General features: G+C 41.6%; 1 protein-coding gene across 6 annotated transcripts in view; it reads right to left on the bottom strand.

The window, feature by feature from the left end:
- Positions 1-294: 294 nt before the first annotated feature.
- Positions 295-14,187, bottom strand: part of LOC140185131 (ATP-sensitive inward rectifier potassium channel 1-like) — an 84,359-nt gene continuing 70,466 nt past the window's right edge. For 2 of the 6 annotated variants that reach the window (XM_072238450.1, XM_072238452.1), the window contains 3 exons: positions 11,339-11,423; positions 7,951-8,000; positions 295-2,617 (listed from right to left, as the gene is read on the bottom strand). In XM_072238450.1, coding sequence (XP_072094551.1) covers positions 1,485-2,617; positions 7,951-7,999 — 1,182 coding nt within the window. In that variant the 5' untranslated portion in view covers position 8,000; positions 11,339-11,423 and the 3' untranslated portion in view covers positions 295-1,484. Of the gene's footprint in view, positions 2,618-7,950; positions 8,001-10,932; positions 11,316-11,338; positions 11,424-14,187 lie in introns of those variants that run through there. The other 4 variants (XM_072238453.1, XM_072238451.1, XM_072238455.1 and 1 more) reach the window with 4 other exon arrangements.

The following is a 14,187-nucleotide window of genomic DNA, read 5'->3' on the forward strand; positions in this document are numbered from 1 at the left end:
GTATATTTGGTAATGCTTTCCCTACCTGGGACAGAAATAGCTCGACACATACCTCCACCTTCATATAGTTCCTTAATCTGAGTTACAATGCATGAACAAGAGCTTATTAATAACTAGCAAGATTTTCATATTAGTGTGAACACAGTCTGGATGGCTGTAGGGAAAGCGATACAGTGATGTATGGTCCGATGTTGTCAGAAACAGGCTTCCACTGGATTCACCTTTTCACTGAATTTAACTCATAATGGTTAGAATCCTTCAAAAAAAGACCCTGGAATTTTACTTCAGAATTTAAACTTCATTTATTATAGATTACAATTCTCAAAAATAATCTGGTATCTCCATTTTTAATTCAAACTGCTAAGATTTTTAAAAAATAACATTTGATTTTAAAAATATTCTGATTTTTACTGCATTTTAAAAGAACCTCTGAAATCTACCAGTCATTTCCATCAACCATTCTGAATGTAGATGACATAGTAAGCTGGTCCCACTCAGAGAAGCCACATTAAGCCCGACAGACAGAGAACCTCAGCATGGGGACAGTTTCAGCAGGACGTGGAACAGTATGGCAGCAGTCTCCCTGGGCCACAGCAGAGACAAGGATGGGGTGGGAAACAAGGAATGAGTCTGAAGATCGTCACAGCGAAGGTGAATGGGAGGAGGTCAGGCAAGCATCAAGCAATAGAGTGTTGACCGAATCCAGAGCGGGAGAAGCATTGTGATAAAGTGAACAGACTGTGACACCTTCAGGTGAGGGGAGGTGGGAGGGCAGTTCACTGTGTAATCATCTTATTTTCCAAATCACTAGTGAGAGAAAGGGAAAGAAACAGATTTTAGTGTCTCATATTTGGCGGTAAAATGCTATGGACTGCCCTTCCACTCCCAGAGCCAGCTTCAGGTTTCCCCTCTCCACACAGTTCCTTGTGTGAGACTGTTCAATATCAAGCCTGGGCAAAGGCCTCCCCCTTGTGTTAGGCCTGACCTGCAACTGGCTCTGTGCTTACATCCCCCCTTCATATCCCACCTGGTCTGAGTGCCAAGGCATCACAGCAGGAAATTGACTATTTGTTCATTTCCATAGATGCTACCTGAGTTCCTTCAGCATCTTGTGTGTGTTGGTTTGGATTTCTAGCTTCTGCAGAGTTTCTCGTGTTTGTGACAGTAGGAAACTGCCCTCCTATTGTCACATCTGTCATGAGAGACCCCACCCCCACTTCACATCACAACTAGCCTGCATCTGTCCCTTCCATTTATCACACTTGGCCTTTGACAGATGTACCCTGCATCAGCATCTGGCCTGAGACGCTCTTCCCTCACTGTACCACATCTGGCTAAAACAACCCCGCCCTGTATCACAGCTACCCCAAAGCTTACCCTTAATATACAGGGAATGATCATCACACATGAAGTAGATATGGCCTTTAAAGAAGAGTTAGACAAGAAGTACCAAAGGAATACTGAACAAAGTTTGAAAAATGCCTTCACATTTTGGTCTCATTTACTTCATTGACCTGGGCTATCACATTGTCATAAGCCTTTTTGTTATTGATCTTGGCCTCCTTCTCAATCTGATGGCAATGTGCACAATGTGGGGTGTCCACCTGCACTGTTTTCCCAAAGTTAGAGAAATCTACTCTATATTTCCCTTCCTTCGATTTGGAGACAATGGGTGCGAACCGATAGCCCCAGAACACTTCTTCTGGTATATATGAGGTTCGTACCTGGCAGGTGGCACTGGTGGCTTCTATAGTGCCATCCAGGAAGACCACCAGCTCAAAGTCTTGTTGCTTGATGGTCTCAGCTGACATCTCATAAAAGGGGCTGGTTTTGTCAATGATGTGGTAGATTGTCAAAGGTGATATGAAAAACAGATTCTCATTCCCTGCATCAACAACAAAGTCGATGTTGACCTGGTCCATTATGATGGTTTCCCCCTCTAGTGTCACCGTGGTTTTCAAAAGTTTGCCATAAATATGGCTGCCAATGAGAAGGCTTTTCCTGAGGTTGGCTACTCGGATCAGGAGGCAGAGTTTTCCCCCACGTTTGCTGATCACAGCAGTCTTGCTGAAGGTAATGGTTTTGGCTCGTTTCTTTGGCCTGGAGATCTTGGCCAGAATGGCTCCACACATAAAGGAGTTAATGATAACACCAAGGATGGACTGAGTCACCAAGAGGAAGATAGCTTCACCACATTGTTCTGTCACACATCTGAAGCCATAACCAATGGTAACCTGAGTCTCAAGTGAGAAGAGAAAGGCACTAGTCAATCCATTGAGGTTCTGCACACAAGGTATGTGGCTGTGGGAAGGTGAAAATTCAGGAAGATCCCTATGCATGTAAGCAACAGCGTACCACAGCAAACCAAAGAGAAACCAGCTTCCCAAAAATGCTGAGATAAAGATAGCCATCTGGTACCTCCACTTGAGGTCAAGGACAGTTGTCCAAATATCCACAAGGAAGCCAATCTTTGAATGTTCTCTAACATTTCCAAATTCTATGTTACACCTCCCATCCTTGGACACCAGGCGAGCTCTCCGGCGATTGGGTCCTGCTTGGTTTCTGGTTAATCTCCTGCGGAGGTATTTGAACATTATGTAGAAAAGTATCTGTAAATCTGTGAAGACAATACCAAAAAAACATTAATCCCATTATTTACACTCCAGTGATCTCAGAGTACACTCCAAACACATTAGAATCATAAAACTGAAAAGGAAACAAGATTTTATCACGTCTCCTGAAATTACGACGACAGCAGTACTTTTATTAAGTGCCTGACATCTGGAAATATGGCTAGTTATGAGGTTAACACAAAGAGCCTGTTTCTGTTTTAAACAATAACTAGTTATGTATTGGGACAAATCAGACAAATTCCAGCTAATGTTCAACTAAAAGTTAACGCCAACCTGAAAAATGAGGAAGATAAGGAGGGAAAATTTCCCCTGGACATTTTTCATCCTTCAAGCTAAGCGTGAAGGTTACAGATCCAGGCGAGGACATTTACACCACCAAGTAACGACCTTCCGATTGAACCTACACTCTTCTTGTACTGCTGAGTAATGTTCTGTATTTTTTTTATCTCAGCAAGGACAGAAAGAGAGAAGGACTTGCATTTATTTTGAGCTACGGTAGCATCAAATTTTCACAAAAAAATAATTTATTTTAGCTATGTAAGAAACATGGCAGCCAATTTTGCCATCTTCAGAAGTTTTCGGATGACTCTGCCATAGTTGGATGCATCAGCAAGGGAGATGAGGCTGAGTACAGGGCTACGGTAGGAAACTTTGTCACATGGTGTGAGCAGAATTATCTGCAGCTTAATGTGAAAAAGACTAAGGAGCTGGTGGTAGACCTGAGGAGAGCTGAGGTACCGGTGACCCCTGTTTCCATCCAGGGGGTCAGTGTGGACACGGTGGAGGATTACAAATACCTGGGGATACGAATTGACAATAAACTGGACTGGTCAAAGAACACTGAGGCTGTCTACAAGAAGGGTCACAGCTGACTCTATTTCCTGAGGAGACTGAGGTCCTTTAACATCTGCCAGGCGATGCTGAGGATGTTCTACGAGTCTGTGGTGGCCAGTGCTATCATGTTTGCTGTTGTGTGCTGGGGCAGCAGGCTGAGGGTAGCAGACACCAACAGAATCAACAAGCTTATTCGTAAGGCCAGTGATGTTGTGGGGATGGAACTGGACTCTCTGACAGTGGTGTCTGAAAAGAGGATGCTGTCCAAGTTGCATGCCATCTTGGACAATGTCTCCCATCCACTACATAATGTACTGGTTGGACACAGGAGTACATTCAGCCAGTGACTCATTCCTCCGAGATGCAGCACAGAGCATCATAGGAAGTCATTCCTGCCATCAAACTTTACAACTCCTCCCTTGGAGGGTCAGACACCCTGAGCCGATAGGCTGGTCCTGGACTTATTTCATAATTTACTGGCATAATTTACATATTACTATTTAACTATTTATGGTTCTATTACTATTTATTATTTATGGTGCAACTGTAATGAAAACCAATTTCCCCCTGGGATCAATAAAGTATGACTATGACTATGACTATTTGTAAACGGCATTTGTCAAATAATCAGCATATTGTCCGGTTTCTATGTGATGTTAAGGGATAGATAACATTGTTTAAGACACTAAAGATAACTACACTTCTTCTTCATAATGGATCTTATACATCCAGCAGATGTATACAGCCTCCAGTTAATGCTGAATTTAAACAATAGCTAAGTAGAGGTAATGAATAGATTTTTTTAAGGAGAATAATATCTCATGATGAGTTATGGCTTTGAACAGTAGGAGTTTGTGTTCATGTTGATGCAAGATATTTCTGGTACTCAGTCACTGACTGCATCAGAGGAAGACTCAGGTTTGGGATAAGGAAAAATTATGGGAACAGCAGTGATTCTAGTTATTACAGCCTTAGCTCCCCGTTATACAGCAGCCCCTGCTCAGAACACTACTTTGTTGATCCTTCTAAAAAGAACAGAATGACACCAAGAAGAAAAAGTAAAGAGGAGGCTAGTGACTCTGCTCTGGAAATTAGCCTTGAGATGACAATTAACATAAAGAACATAAGAAATAGGAGCAGGAGTAGGCCATCTGGCCCATCAAGTCTGCTCTACCATTCAATAAGATCATGGCTGCTCAAGCTGTGGTCTCAGTTCCTCCTGCCTGCCTTTCACCCAAAACCCTTCTACCTGTGTCTTAAACATATTTCAGCATTCTGACTGGTTGCACCATTCTCTGCGATGCAGGGGCCACTGCACATAATCGGATAAAGCTGCAGAAAGTTGCAAACTTAGTCAGTTCCATCATGTGCACTCGCCTCCTCAACGTCAAGGACATCTTCCAAAGGTGGCATCTGTCTCTAAGGTGCCCCATCACCTACCCTCTTCTCATTGCTACCATGAAGGAGGTGGCACGGGTACCTGAAGGCACACACTCAACATGTCAGGAACAGCTTCTTCCCCTCTGCCATCAGATTTCTGAATGGACGATGAACCTATGTACACCCCTCACTTTATATATATTTCTCTTTTTTTTTTGCTCTCTTCTAGCAGTACACACACACACACACACACACATGTGTGTGTGTGTATATATTTATACGTATTGCAATGTACTGCTGCCACAAAATTACTTATGCCAATGATATTAACCCTGATCCTGACGGAAGACAATCATATCGCAGATGTTGGAAATGTCTTGGCAACAGATCTAGGATGAAAAATTTATACTATTTCAGTCTGAGGAGTGAGGTAGGGTATGGTGTTGAAATTAGACCCAGGGACACCAGGCACCTGCTGACTTCTTGGTTATGATGAGCTGTAAAAATTCTGACTCAAGTTGGTTATGGATGTCATCTTGGCAAATTGTTAACATCGTCTCCTCTAGTTCGAGGTCCTGAGTTTAATTAATTTGTTTATATGCAATTAAGCCCAGTACATTACCTTTTGGTGTTGTGATGGCATCATTTGGGTCCTCTTTTGTGACCCACTTTGGGCTTTAAAGATCCCATGGCACAAATCAGCGAATCCTCTCAGTGCTCTTACCAACATTTTTCAATACCACTAAAAACAAATTAGCTGGTCGTTATTCCATTCTTGCCTGTGTGAAGCTGTTATATGCAAGTTAACCATTGCATTAACCCATGCAGCAGGAACGGCTAAACACTTCAAAAACTCTAACATGGAAGACAAAGAGGCTGCAGATGCTGGAATCCAGAACCAAACTGGAACACTGGAAGAATCCAGCCAATCAAGCAGCATCTGTGGAGGCAAAGATCTCACATCTCAGATCAAACCCCTGCATCAACACTGAGCAGGAACAGGAAAGATTACCTGAGTATGGTAGAACAGAAGGGGTGGGAGAGAGGCTGATCGGTGGAGAACCACATGGAGACTGATGCATGGAGAAAACTGGGCAGACTATCAGGTATTCATTGACCCAATGAGTCTTTCCAACATTCTGCTTTTGTTCCTAGCTGTAACACATCCCAGTGATGTATTGTGTTGTGTATTTAATATTTCAGTAAGATTTCAGTGATGCTGTACATATATATTAATTGGTTAGGCATTCTTGTTCATTAAATAATTCATTATGAGTTATACGTATAAATAAATGAATTGCACACGTCATCACACTACCAGGTGGTATGCCCGCACCTCGTTTAAAGTAAAGAACAAAGTTAGACCTGCATTCCCAGGCTCCCGTATCTTCCTTCAAATTAGTTTAACATTTAGAAGTTACAAAATAATGGCTGCCTTTCAAATCGTGAATCAGTACATGGAATTACGATGTTGTGGCCGTTAGAGATTTAGCTGTCACAAGACCAGGGTTGGCTCCTTGATGTTCCGGGTTCAGGTGTTTCAGAAGAGACAGAGAGGTAAAAAAGGTGGGGGGATGGTGTTGTTAATTCGGGATAGTATCACAGCTTCAGAAAGGAAGAACATTCTCGAGGGATCGTCTACTGAGCAAGGGCACCTCCATCATGCAAAATGTTTAAAAGGGTGGAATTTGTTAGTTGTATCCAGGAAGGATTCCTGGCACAATATGTAGACAGGAATCTTACTGGATCCAGTACCAGGTAATGAACCTAGTCAGGTGACAGATATTTCAGTGGGAGAGCATCACAAGGGTAGTAACCACAACTGTGCCTGATCTTTAGCATAGCCGTGGACAATGACAGGATCAGAAGAAATGGCAAAGTATTTAACTGGAAGAGGGTTAATTATGATGGCATTAGGCATGAATTTAGGAGTATAAATTGGGAAAATGTAGAAGTGTGGTGGTTGTTTGGGGATCACCTGCTTTGGGTTCTGGACAGGTTTCTCCCACTGAGACAGGAAAAAGATGGTACGGAGAAGGAACAATGGCTGACAAGAGAGGAAACATTTAATCAGGGGGAAGAAGGAAGTATACTTAAGGTTTCAGAAGCAAAAATCAGACAGGGTTCTTGAGAACTATAAGATAGCCTAGATGGAGCTTAAGAAGGAACCTAGGAGAGCTAGAAGAGGAAATGAGATGTCCTTGGCAAGTAGGTTTAAGGAAAACCCCAAGGCATTTTACACATATGTGAAGAACAAGAGTTTGAATACAGCCACCCAGGAGAAAGGTGCTGGAGTCTGTGCACTCCACAGGAGGCAGAGTGGCACAGCATCCAATCTGGAGTCAGTATTCCCCCCAGGGTTTGCTTGGCAGAAGACAAGCTGTATTGTGGTTGACTGCAGATTTCAGCAACATTCATGGACTCAGGGTCTTGGTCTACATTGTTTTTTTGTGTGACTGTATTTTACTGATATAGTACTTATACATGTACTGTAGTGTATGTGCCTTGTATTGTGTATGACTGCTGCTGCTCTGTTTTGCACCTTGCCCCAGAGTAACACTTTTTTGTCTGGCTGTATTCGTGGGTATTCATGAATGGTTGAACAACAATTAAACTTGAACTTGAACATGACTGGAGTGAGGGCAGGATTGCTCAGAGGAAACATGTGCCTAAGGTTGGAGGAGATAGGAGAGGTCCTTAATGAATACTTTGCTTCAGTACTCACCATTGAAAGTGACCTTGATAAATGTGAGGTCAGTGTAGTACAGGGTAATATGCTGGAGCATGTTGGGAATACAAAAGAGGCAGTTATAGTGTATTTAATATTTCAGTAATATGTGAGTAATATTGTAAATATATTGCTTGATTAAGCATTCATTCTTTCTTTACATAATTAATTATGGGTTATGTGCAAGTACATGAATGGTATACATCATTACGCTACTACATCATAAGTGCGCAACCTCATTAAAAGTAAAACTGCGAATAGACATGTTATTCAAGGCTTACGTGTTTTTCTTTTGATTAGTTTTATGTTTTGGAGTTACAAAACATAACAGTGGCAACAAGGTAGTTTTAAAACAAACCCAAGACGATTACCTACCTATTGAAGTGCAGTACATTTTTTCTTCACAAGAGGGAGAGAGTGACATTCTAGGTAAAAACAAAGCACAGCATGTTTTTTTTCTCTTCGGAAGCGCAGTGAGATGTTCGAGTTTTAAAAAAACGTAGAAAATGGACGAAATTCACGGGTTCATAACCATTAAGTACCGGGTCATCATAATTGTAAATTTAAAAAACAGAAATGTCTGGCTACATCAGAAAGATAGACGCGTTTGATAACACAACAGATAACTGGATATTGTACACTGAATGAATTGAGCAGTATTTTAAAGCAAATAAAATAGCCAATGCAAAGTGAGTGCTAGTTTTGCTGAGTGCATAGTTTGCTTAGAATTTTGACTGCTCTATCCCGACAAGCCAAAATGAGCTTTGCTGATATTGTGAAAGTAATGCAGGTACATTTACACTGAGACCATTTTTGATTGCAGAATGCTTTAGGTTTCATAAGCAGAATCAAAAAGAAGGGGGTGTCCATTTCAGTTTATCTGGTTGAATTGAAGAGATTGTCTGAGCATTGTCAGTTCTGTGATGGGCTTCATGATGCACTGAGAGGTTGTCTAGTTTGTGAAAACTTTCAAGAAAGCATTCAAAAACAGCTTTTGAACTGAAGCACAACTTACATTTAAAAGAGCTGTTGAAATTGCTCTTTCAATGGAAACAGCAGACAGAAACACAACCAAGTTGCAGTCAGGAATGAAAGTGGGTGTGAACAACAATGCGAGGTCTAAGCAGAAAACTGCCTGTCCAAACAAATTGTATCACTGTTGTGGCAGAGTCTCACATACACCAGACCAATGCAGGTTTAAAGGTAAAACTTGCAGAAAATGCTACAAAGTACAATTCATATAATGAGCACTTTGGGCAGACAAAAATAAATAGACTGCTCAGAGAAGAGATAAAGATTAAAAATCAAGTTTCAGCTTCAAAAGCAGCACTAATCTGCATGCTGTTGATGAAAAATCTGAAAATGATGAGAGTGATGCAGGACTGCGTAGCCTTGAGATTTACAATGTGAAAGGAAACAACAGACAAACAATATAGCTTACACCAGAAGTGAACGGGAAATTCATTAAAATGGAATTGGACACTGGCTCAGCTGTTTCAGTCATTTCACAAATGAGTTTGAATGGCATTTCAAAGATACTGAAATGAAGCTTTCAGATACCGAACTAAGAACTTATACTGGAGAAAAGATAACTGGTGGTAATGACATTTGTAATAGTAAAGTACAATAATCAACAAGCCACAGTGGGCTTGTATATGGTAATAACAGGAGGGCCAGCATTGTGGGGCCATGATTGACTGAGGCAACTACAACTTGATTGAAGATCCATCCACCATTTGCATCTCCTACAACAGAGTCAACTGAAAGTGAACTAAGAAAGGTACTGGATGAGATAACAGCAGTGTTCAAGGATGGCATTGGAAAACTCAAACATATCAAGGGTAAAATAGTGTTAAATGAAAATGCCACACCCATGTTTTACAAAGCCCGTCTGGTTCCTTATACCATCCGTGATACGTAGCCAGTGAGCTAGATCACATGAAGGCTGAAGAAGTTCCTTTCAAGGTTTAGTGGAGCCCATAAGCAACACCAGTGGGCCCAGTAGCCAAGAAGAATGGTCCGTCAGAACTTGCGGTGACTTTAAGGTCACCATCAACCCAGTTCTGAAAGTAGATCAATACCCTCTGCCCAGGATAGAGAATATCTTTGCAAAATTATCTGGAGGGAAACATTTCAGCAAAGTGGACTTAGCTACATATGAGGATGGAAGAAGAGTCCAAAGTGTTTGTCAGTACAGTAAGTTTATTTGTGGACCTGCACTCTGGTTGAAAGCTATAGACCAGGTGCTGCAAGGCTGTCCAGGCACCCAGTGTTACCTGGACGGCATCATTGTTACTGGTGAGGACGACAAGAAACAACTCCAAAACCTCAAGACGAGTGGTTAAAAAGATTAGAAGATTATTGGCTCAGAGCACAATTCAACAAGAGTGAATTCTTTAAACCAACTACCATTTACTCTGGTCGCCCCATTGACACACAAGTATTACACAAGTACGCTGAGAAAATTCAGGCTGTAGTAGATTCTCCAAGGCCAAAGGACGTGTCACAGTTTTCTCCCTCATGAAAATTGAAAGTCTAACTTTTATAACAGGCATAATCCAAGGGGGAACCAGAAAAGACCCCAAACTGTCTCAGATCTACATGGCTACCCAAAATGGCTGGAATGTGCTGCAGAAATTCTAGATCCCCCATTTTTATCAGCACCATGATGAACTTGCCCTTGACAGAGGTTGCTTATGTCGGGTTTGAGAGTTGTTGTACCATCCAAGCTAAGAGCTAAAGTGTTGGAGGAGCTACGTATATGCTGGTCATCTAGGCATGGTTGAAATGGAAGTGTTGGTTTGAAGATTTGACTGGTGGCCTGGGATAGATCAGCAGATCAAGCAGTTTGCCATGCATTATTCGGCATGCCAACAGATTCAGAAGATTCCAAGAGTAGCGCCTCTCCTTCCAGGGAATGTCCTGTATTGCCTTGGCAGAGGATTCATCTGGATTTTGCTGGACCATTCATGCACACAAATTTCTTGGTAGTAGAGGATGCAGCTACAAGGTGGCAAGAAGAGTTCCCAATAGCCTCCACGACAGCCGCACACACTGTTGATGTGTTGGGGAGCCGCTTCTGAAGTACTGGTGTTCGAGAACACTTAGTCAGTGAGAATGGACGGCAGTTCGTTGTGGAACAGTTTCAGTCATTCCTGAAAATGAATAGAATAAGACATATTACATCTACACCATATCACTCAGCTACAAATGGCTCGGTGGAAAGGTTTGCCCAGAGTCGAAAGAACACACTGTGAGCAATGTCAGCAGAACACACTACAATGACACTGAATCAGAAGCTCACCAAATTCCATCTTGCATATCATAATGCAGCACACTTCACAACCAACAACTCACCAGCTATGCTGTTCCTAGGTCGTCCCTTGCTCGGATCTTTTCAAACCCAATCTCAGAAGGAGTATGCAGGACAAACAGCTGAGACAAATTGAGGGCTTCTCGAACAAGGAGGCTCGATGTTTCACTCATGGACAAGCAGTCCTGGCGAGGTATGACAGAGGTGATTAAAAGTGGGTACTTGAAAAGATTAAGGACCGAACTGGACCACTCTCCTACACAGTGGAGATTGTGCCTAATGTCATCTGGAGATGACACATCAATCAGTTAAGGAAAGCAAGGTCAATTGTTAGAGAAGAAAGATGTCCGCAGCTGTCAGAACCTTTTCCTGCAGTCCCAGAGGCAATGCCTACAAACACCACAGAGGAGGCCCCAGAACCTGAAATTGTTTCACAGTCACAAGTCTCACCTGCCGAGCAGAGTGACCCCCCTTGTCAGGAAGGATGTTATTCCACGAGAGTAAGAAATCCTCCACAGTGATTAAATCTTTAGGCCTGTTTAGAGAGCAATACATTATATATTTGAGTTGAGATGCATTCAGTATTGAGTGGGAGTTTACAACTGAGCAAGGAGGAGTTTTGTTGATTTAATATTTCAGTAATATTTGAATAATATAGTAAACATGTTGTTTGATTAAGCATTTTTTGTTGTTTAAATAACTCATTACGGGTTATACTGTATGTACAAAGTCTTTAAATGGTATATGTCATTACGCCACCACATCATAAGTGCACGCCTCACTAAAAGTAAAACGAAGAGTATGCACATTATTTTGGGCTCCCATGTTGTCCTTTCAATTAGCATTATGTTTTGGAGTTACAAAACATGACAGCAGTGTTGGAGTGGAGGCCAAATTGTAAAAGGTGATGAATACAAGACTGAAGGAGTTATATTTGAATGCATGCAATATCTGGAATAAGGTAGATGACCTTGCAGCATAGTTAGAGATTGGTAGGTATAACAATCGTGGGCATCACTGAATCATGGCTGAAGGAGATTAAAGTTGGGAATTTCTCGTCCAAGGATACATATTGTATTGAAAGGACAGACAGTTAAGTAGAGGGGATGAGGTGGCTCTTTTGGTAAAAAATTAAATCAAATCCTTAGAAAGATGTGACGTAGGATCAGAATATATAGAATGCTTGTGAGTAGTGTTAAGAAACAGCAAGATATAAAAAACCCTGATGGGAGTTATACACAGGCCTCCAAACTAGCCAAGATGTATGGTACAAATTACAACAGGAGTTAGAAAAAGCATGTAAAAATGACAATATTACCATAGTCATGGGGGATTTCAATATGCAGGTAGATTGGGAAAATTAGGTTAATGCTGGATCCCAAGAGAAGGAATTTGTAGAATGCCCATGAGATGGCTTTCTAGAGCAGTTCATGGTTGAGCTCACTAAGGAAAAGACAATTTTGGAGTTGGTGTTGTGCAATGAACCAGATTTAATTAGGGAGTTTAAGGTGAATGAACCCTTAGGAGGCAGTGATCAAATTATGATAGAATTCACCCTGCGATTTGAGTGTGAGAAGCAAAAATCAGATGCATCAGTATTTCAGTGGAGTTAAAGGAACTACAGGGACATGAGAGAGGAGCTGGCCAAAGTTGATTGGAAGGGGACACTAGCAGGGATGATGGCAGAACTGCAATGGCTGGAGTTTCTGAAAAAAATTCAGAAAGTACAGGATAGATTCATACCAAAGAAGTAGTATTTCAAAAGGAGGATGAGGCATCCATGGATGACAAGATAAGTCAAAGACAGTATAAAAGGAAAAGAGAGGGCATAAAATATAGTAAAAGTTATTAGGAAGCTAGAGGATTAGGAAGCTATTAGAAACCAACAGAAGGCAACTAAAAGAGCAATAAGGGAAAAAAAGATGAAATATGAAGGTAGGTTAGACAAAGGAGAATCTGTGAATATTGTTTACTTGGATTTTCAGAAGAAAATAAGGCTGCTTGACAAGATCAGATCCTATGTTATTACAGGAAAGATACTAGCATCGATAGAAGATTAGCTGACTGGCAGGAGGCAAAGAGTGGGAATGACAGGGGTCTTTCCTGCTTGGATGCCGGTGACAAGTGGTGTGCTGTAGGGCTCTGTGTTAGGACTGCTTCTTTCCATGTTATATGTCAATGATTTGAATGATGGAATTAATGGTTTGTGGGCAAGCTTGCAGATGATACAAAGATAGGTAGAGGGGCAGGTAGTGTTGTGGAAGCAGGGATTCTGCAGATGGACAGACAAATTAGGAGAATGGGCAAAGAAGTGGCAGATGGAATATATCATAGGGAGGTGTATGGTCATGCACTTTGGTAGAAGGAATAAAAACATAGGCTATTTTTGAAGTAGGGAGCAAATTCAGAAATCAGAGGTGCGAAGGAACTTGGGAGTCCTCTGGCAGGATTTCTTAAAGGTTAAAAGTATTGTGACCAAGATGGCTCTGGAGACGTACAGCAACATTTTGCGGGCAGCTCACTAAACTACCACAATTCAACTAGATCTATTTCTTCTGAACTATGATCTCTGCAATCCAAAGCTAGTAATTTCCCTTTAAGAAACGTACTTTCAAACCATCTAAAACAAACTGGTAATTTTACAATCTCCTGAAGCAGTTGGCATTTGACACAGTTCCCAATGATAGAATCTTCCAGAAAGTCATGAAGCACAGGATCCATGGAAACTTGGTTGGGTAGATTTGGAATTGCCTTGCCCACAGAAGACAGAGAATGGTGGTAGTGCAGCATATTCTGCCTGGCGGTTGGTGATCAGTGGTCTTCCACGGGGATCTATTCTGGGACCTCTGCTTTTTGTGTTTTTATAAATGATTTGGATGAAGAAGTGTAATGGTGAGTTAGTAAGTTTTCAGATGACATGAAGGTTGTAGGTGTTGTGGATAGTTTAAAAAGTTGTCATACTATAGGTTACAATGGGATACAGACTGGATGCAGAGCTGGGTGGATGGTGATATAGCTTAGTCCAGATAAGTGTGAAGTGATACACTTTGGAAGATTGAATATGAAGGCTGAGTACAGAGTTAATGGCAGGATTCTTGGCAGTGTAGAGGAATATGAGGGATCTTGGGATCCATGTCCATAGATCCCTCAAAGTTGCCATATAAGCTGATAGGCTGGCTAAGAAAGTGTATGGTGTGTTGGCCTTCCTTAGTTGGGGGACGGAGTTCGAGGCACAAGGTAACACCGCAGCTCTATAAAACTCTGATTAGTCCACACTTGGAATATTGTGTTCAGTTCTG

The sequence above is a fragment of the Mobula birostris genome, chromosome 20, assembly GCF_030028105.1.
Source record: "Mobula birostris isolate sMobBir1 chromosome 20, sMobBir1.hap1, whole genome shotgun sequence".
In the NCBI taxonomy this organism is placed as follows: Eukaryota; Metazoa; Chordata; class Chondrichthyes; order Myliobatiformes; family Myliobatidae; genus Mobula; species Mobula birostris.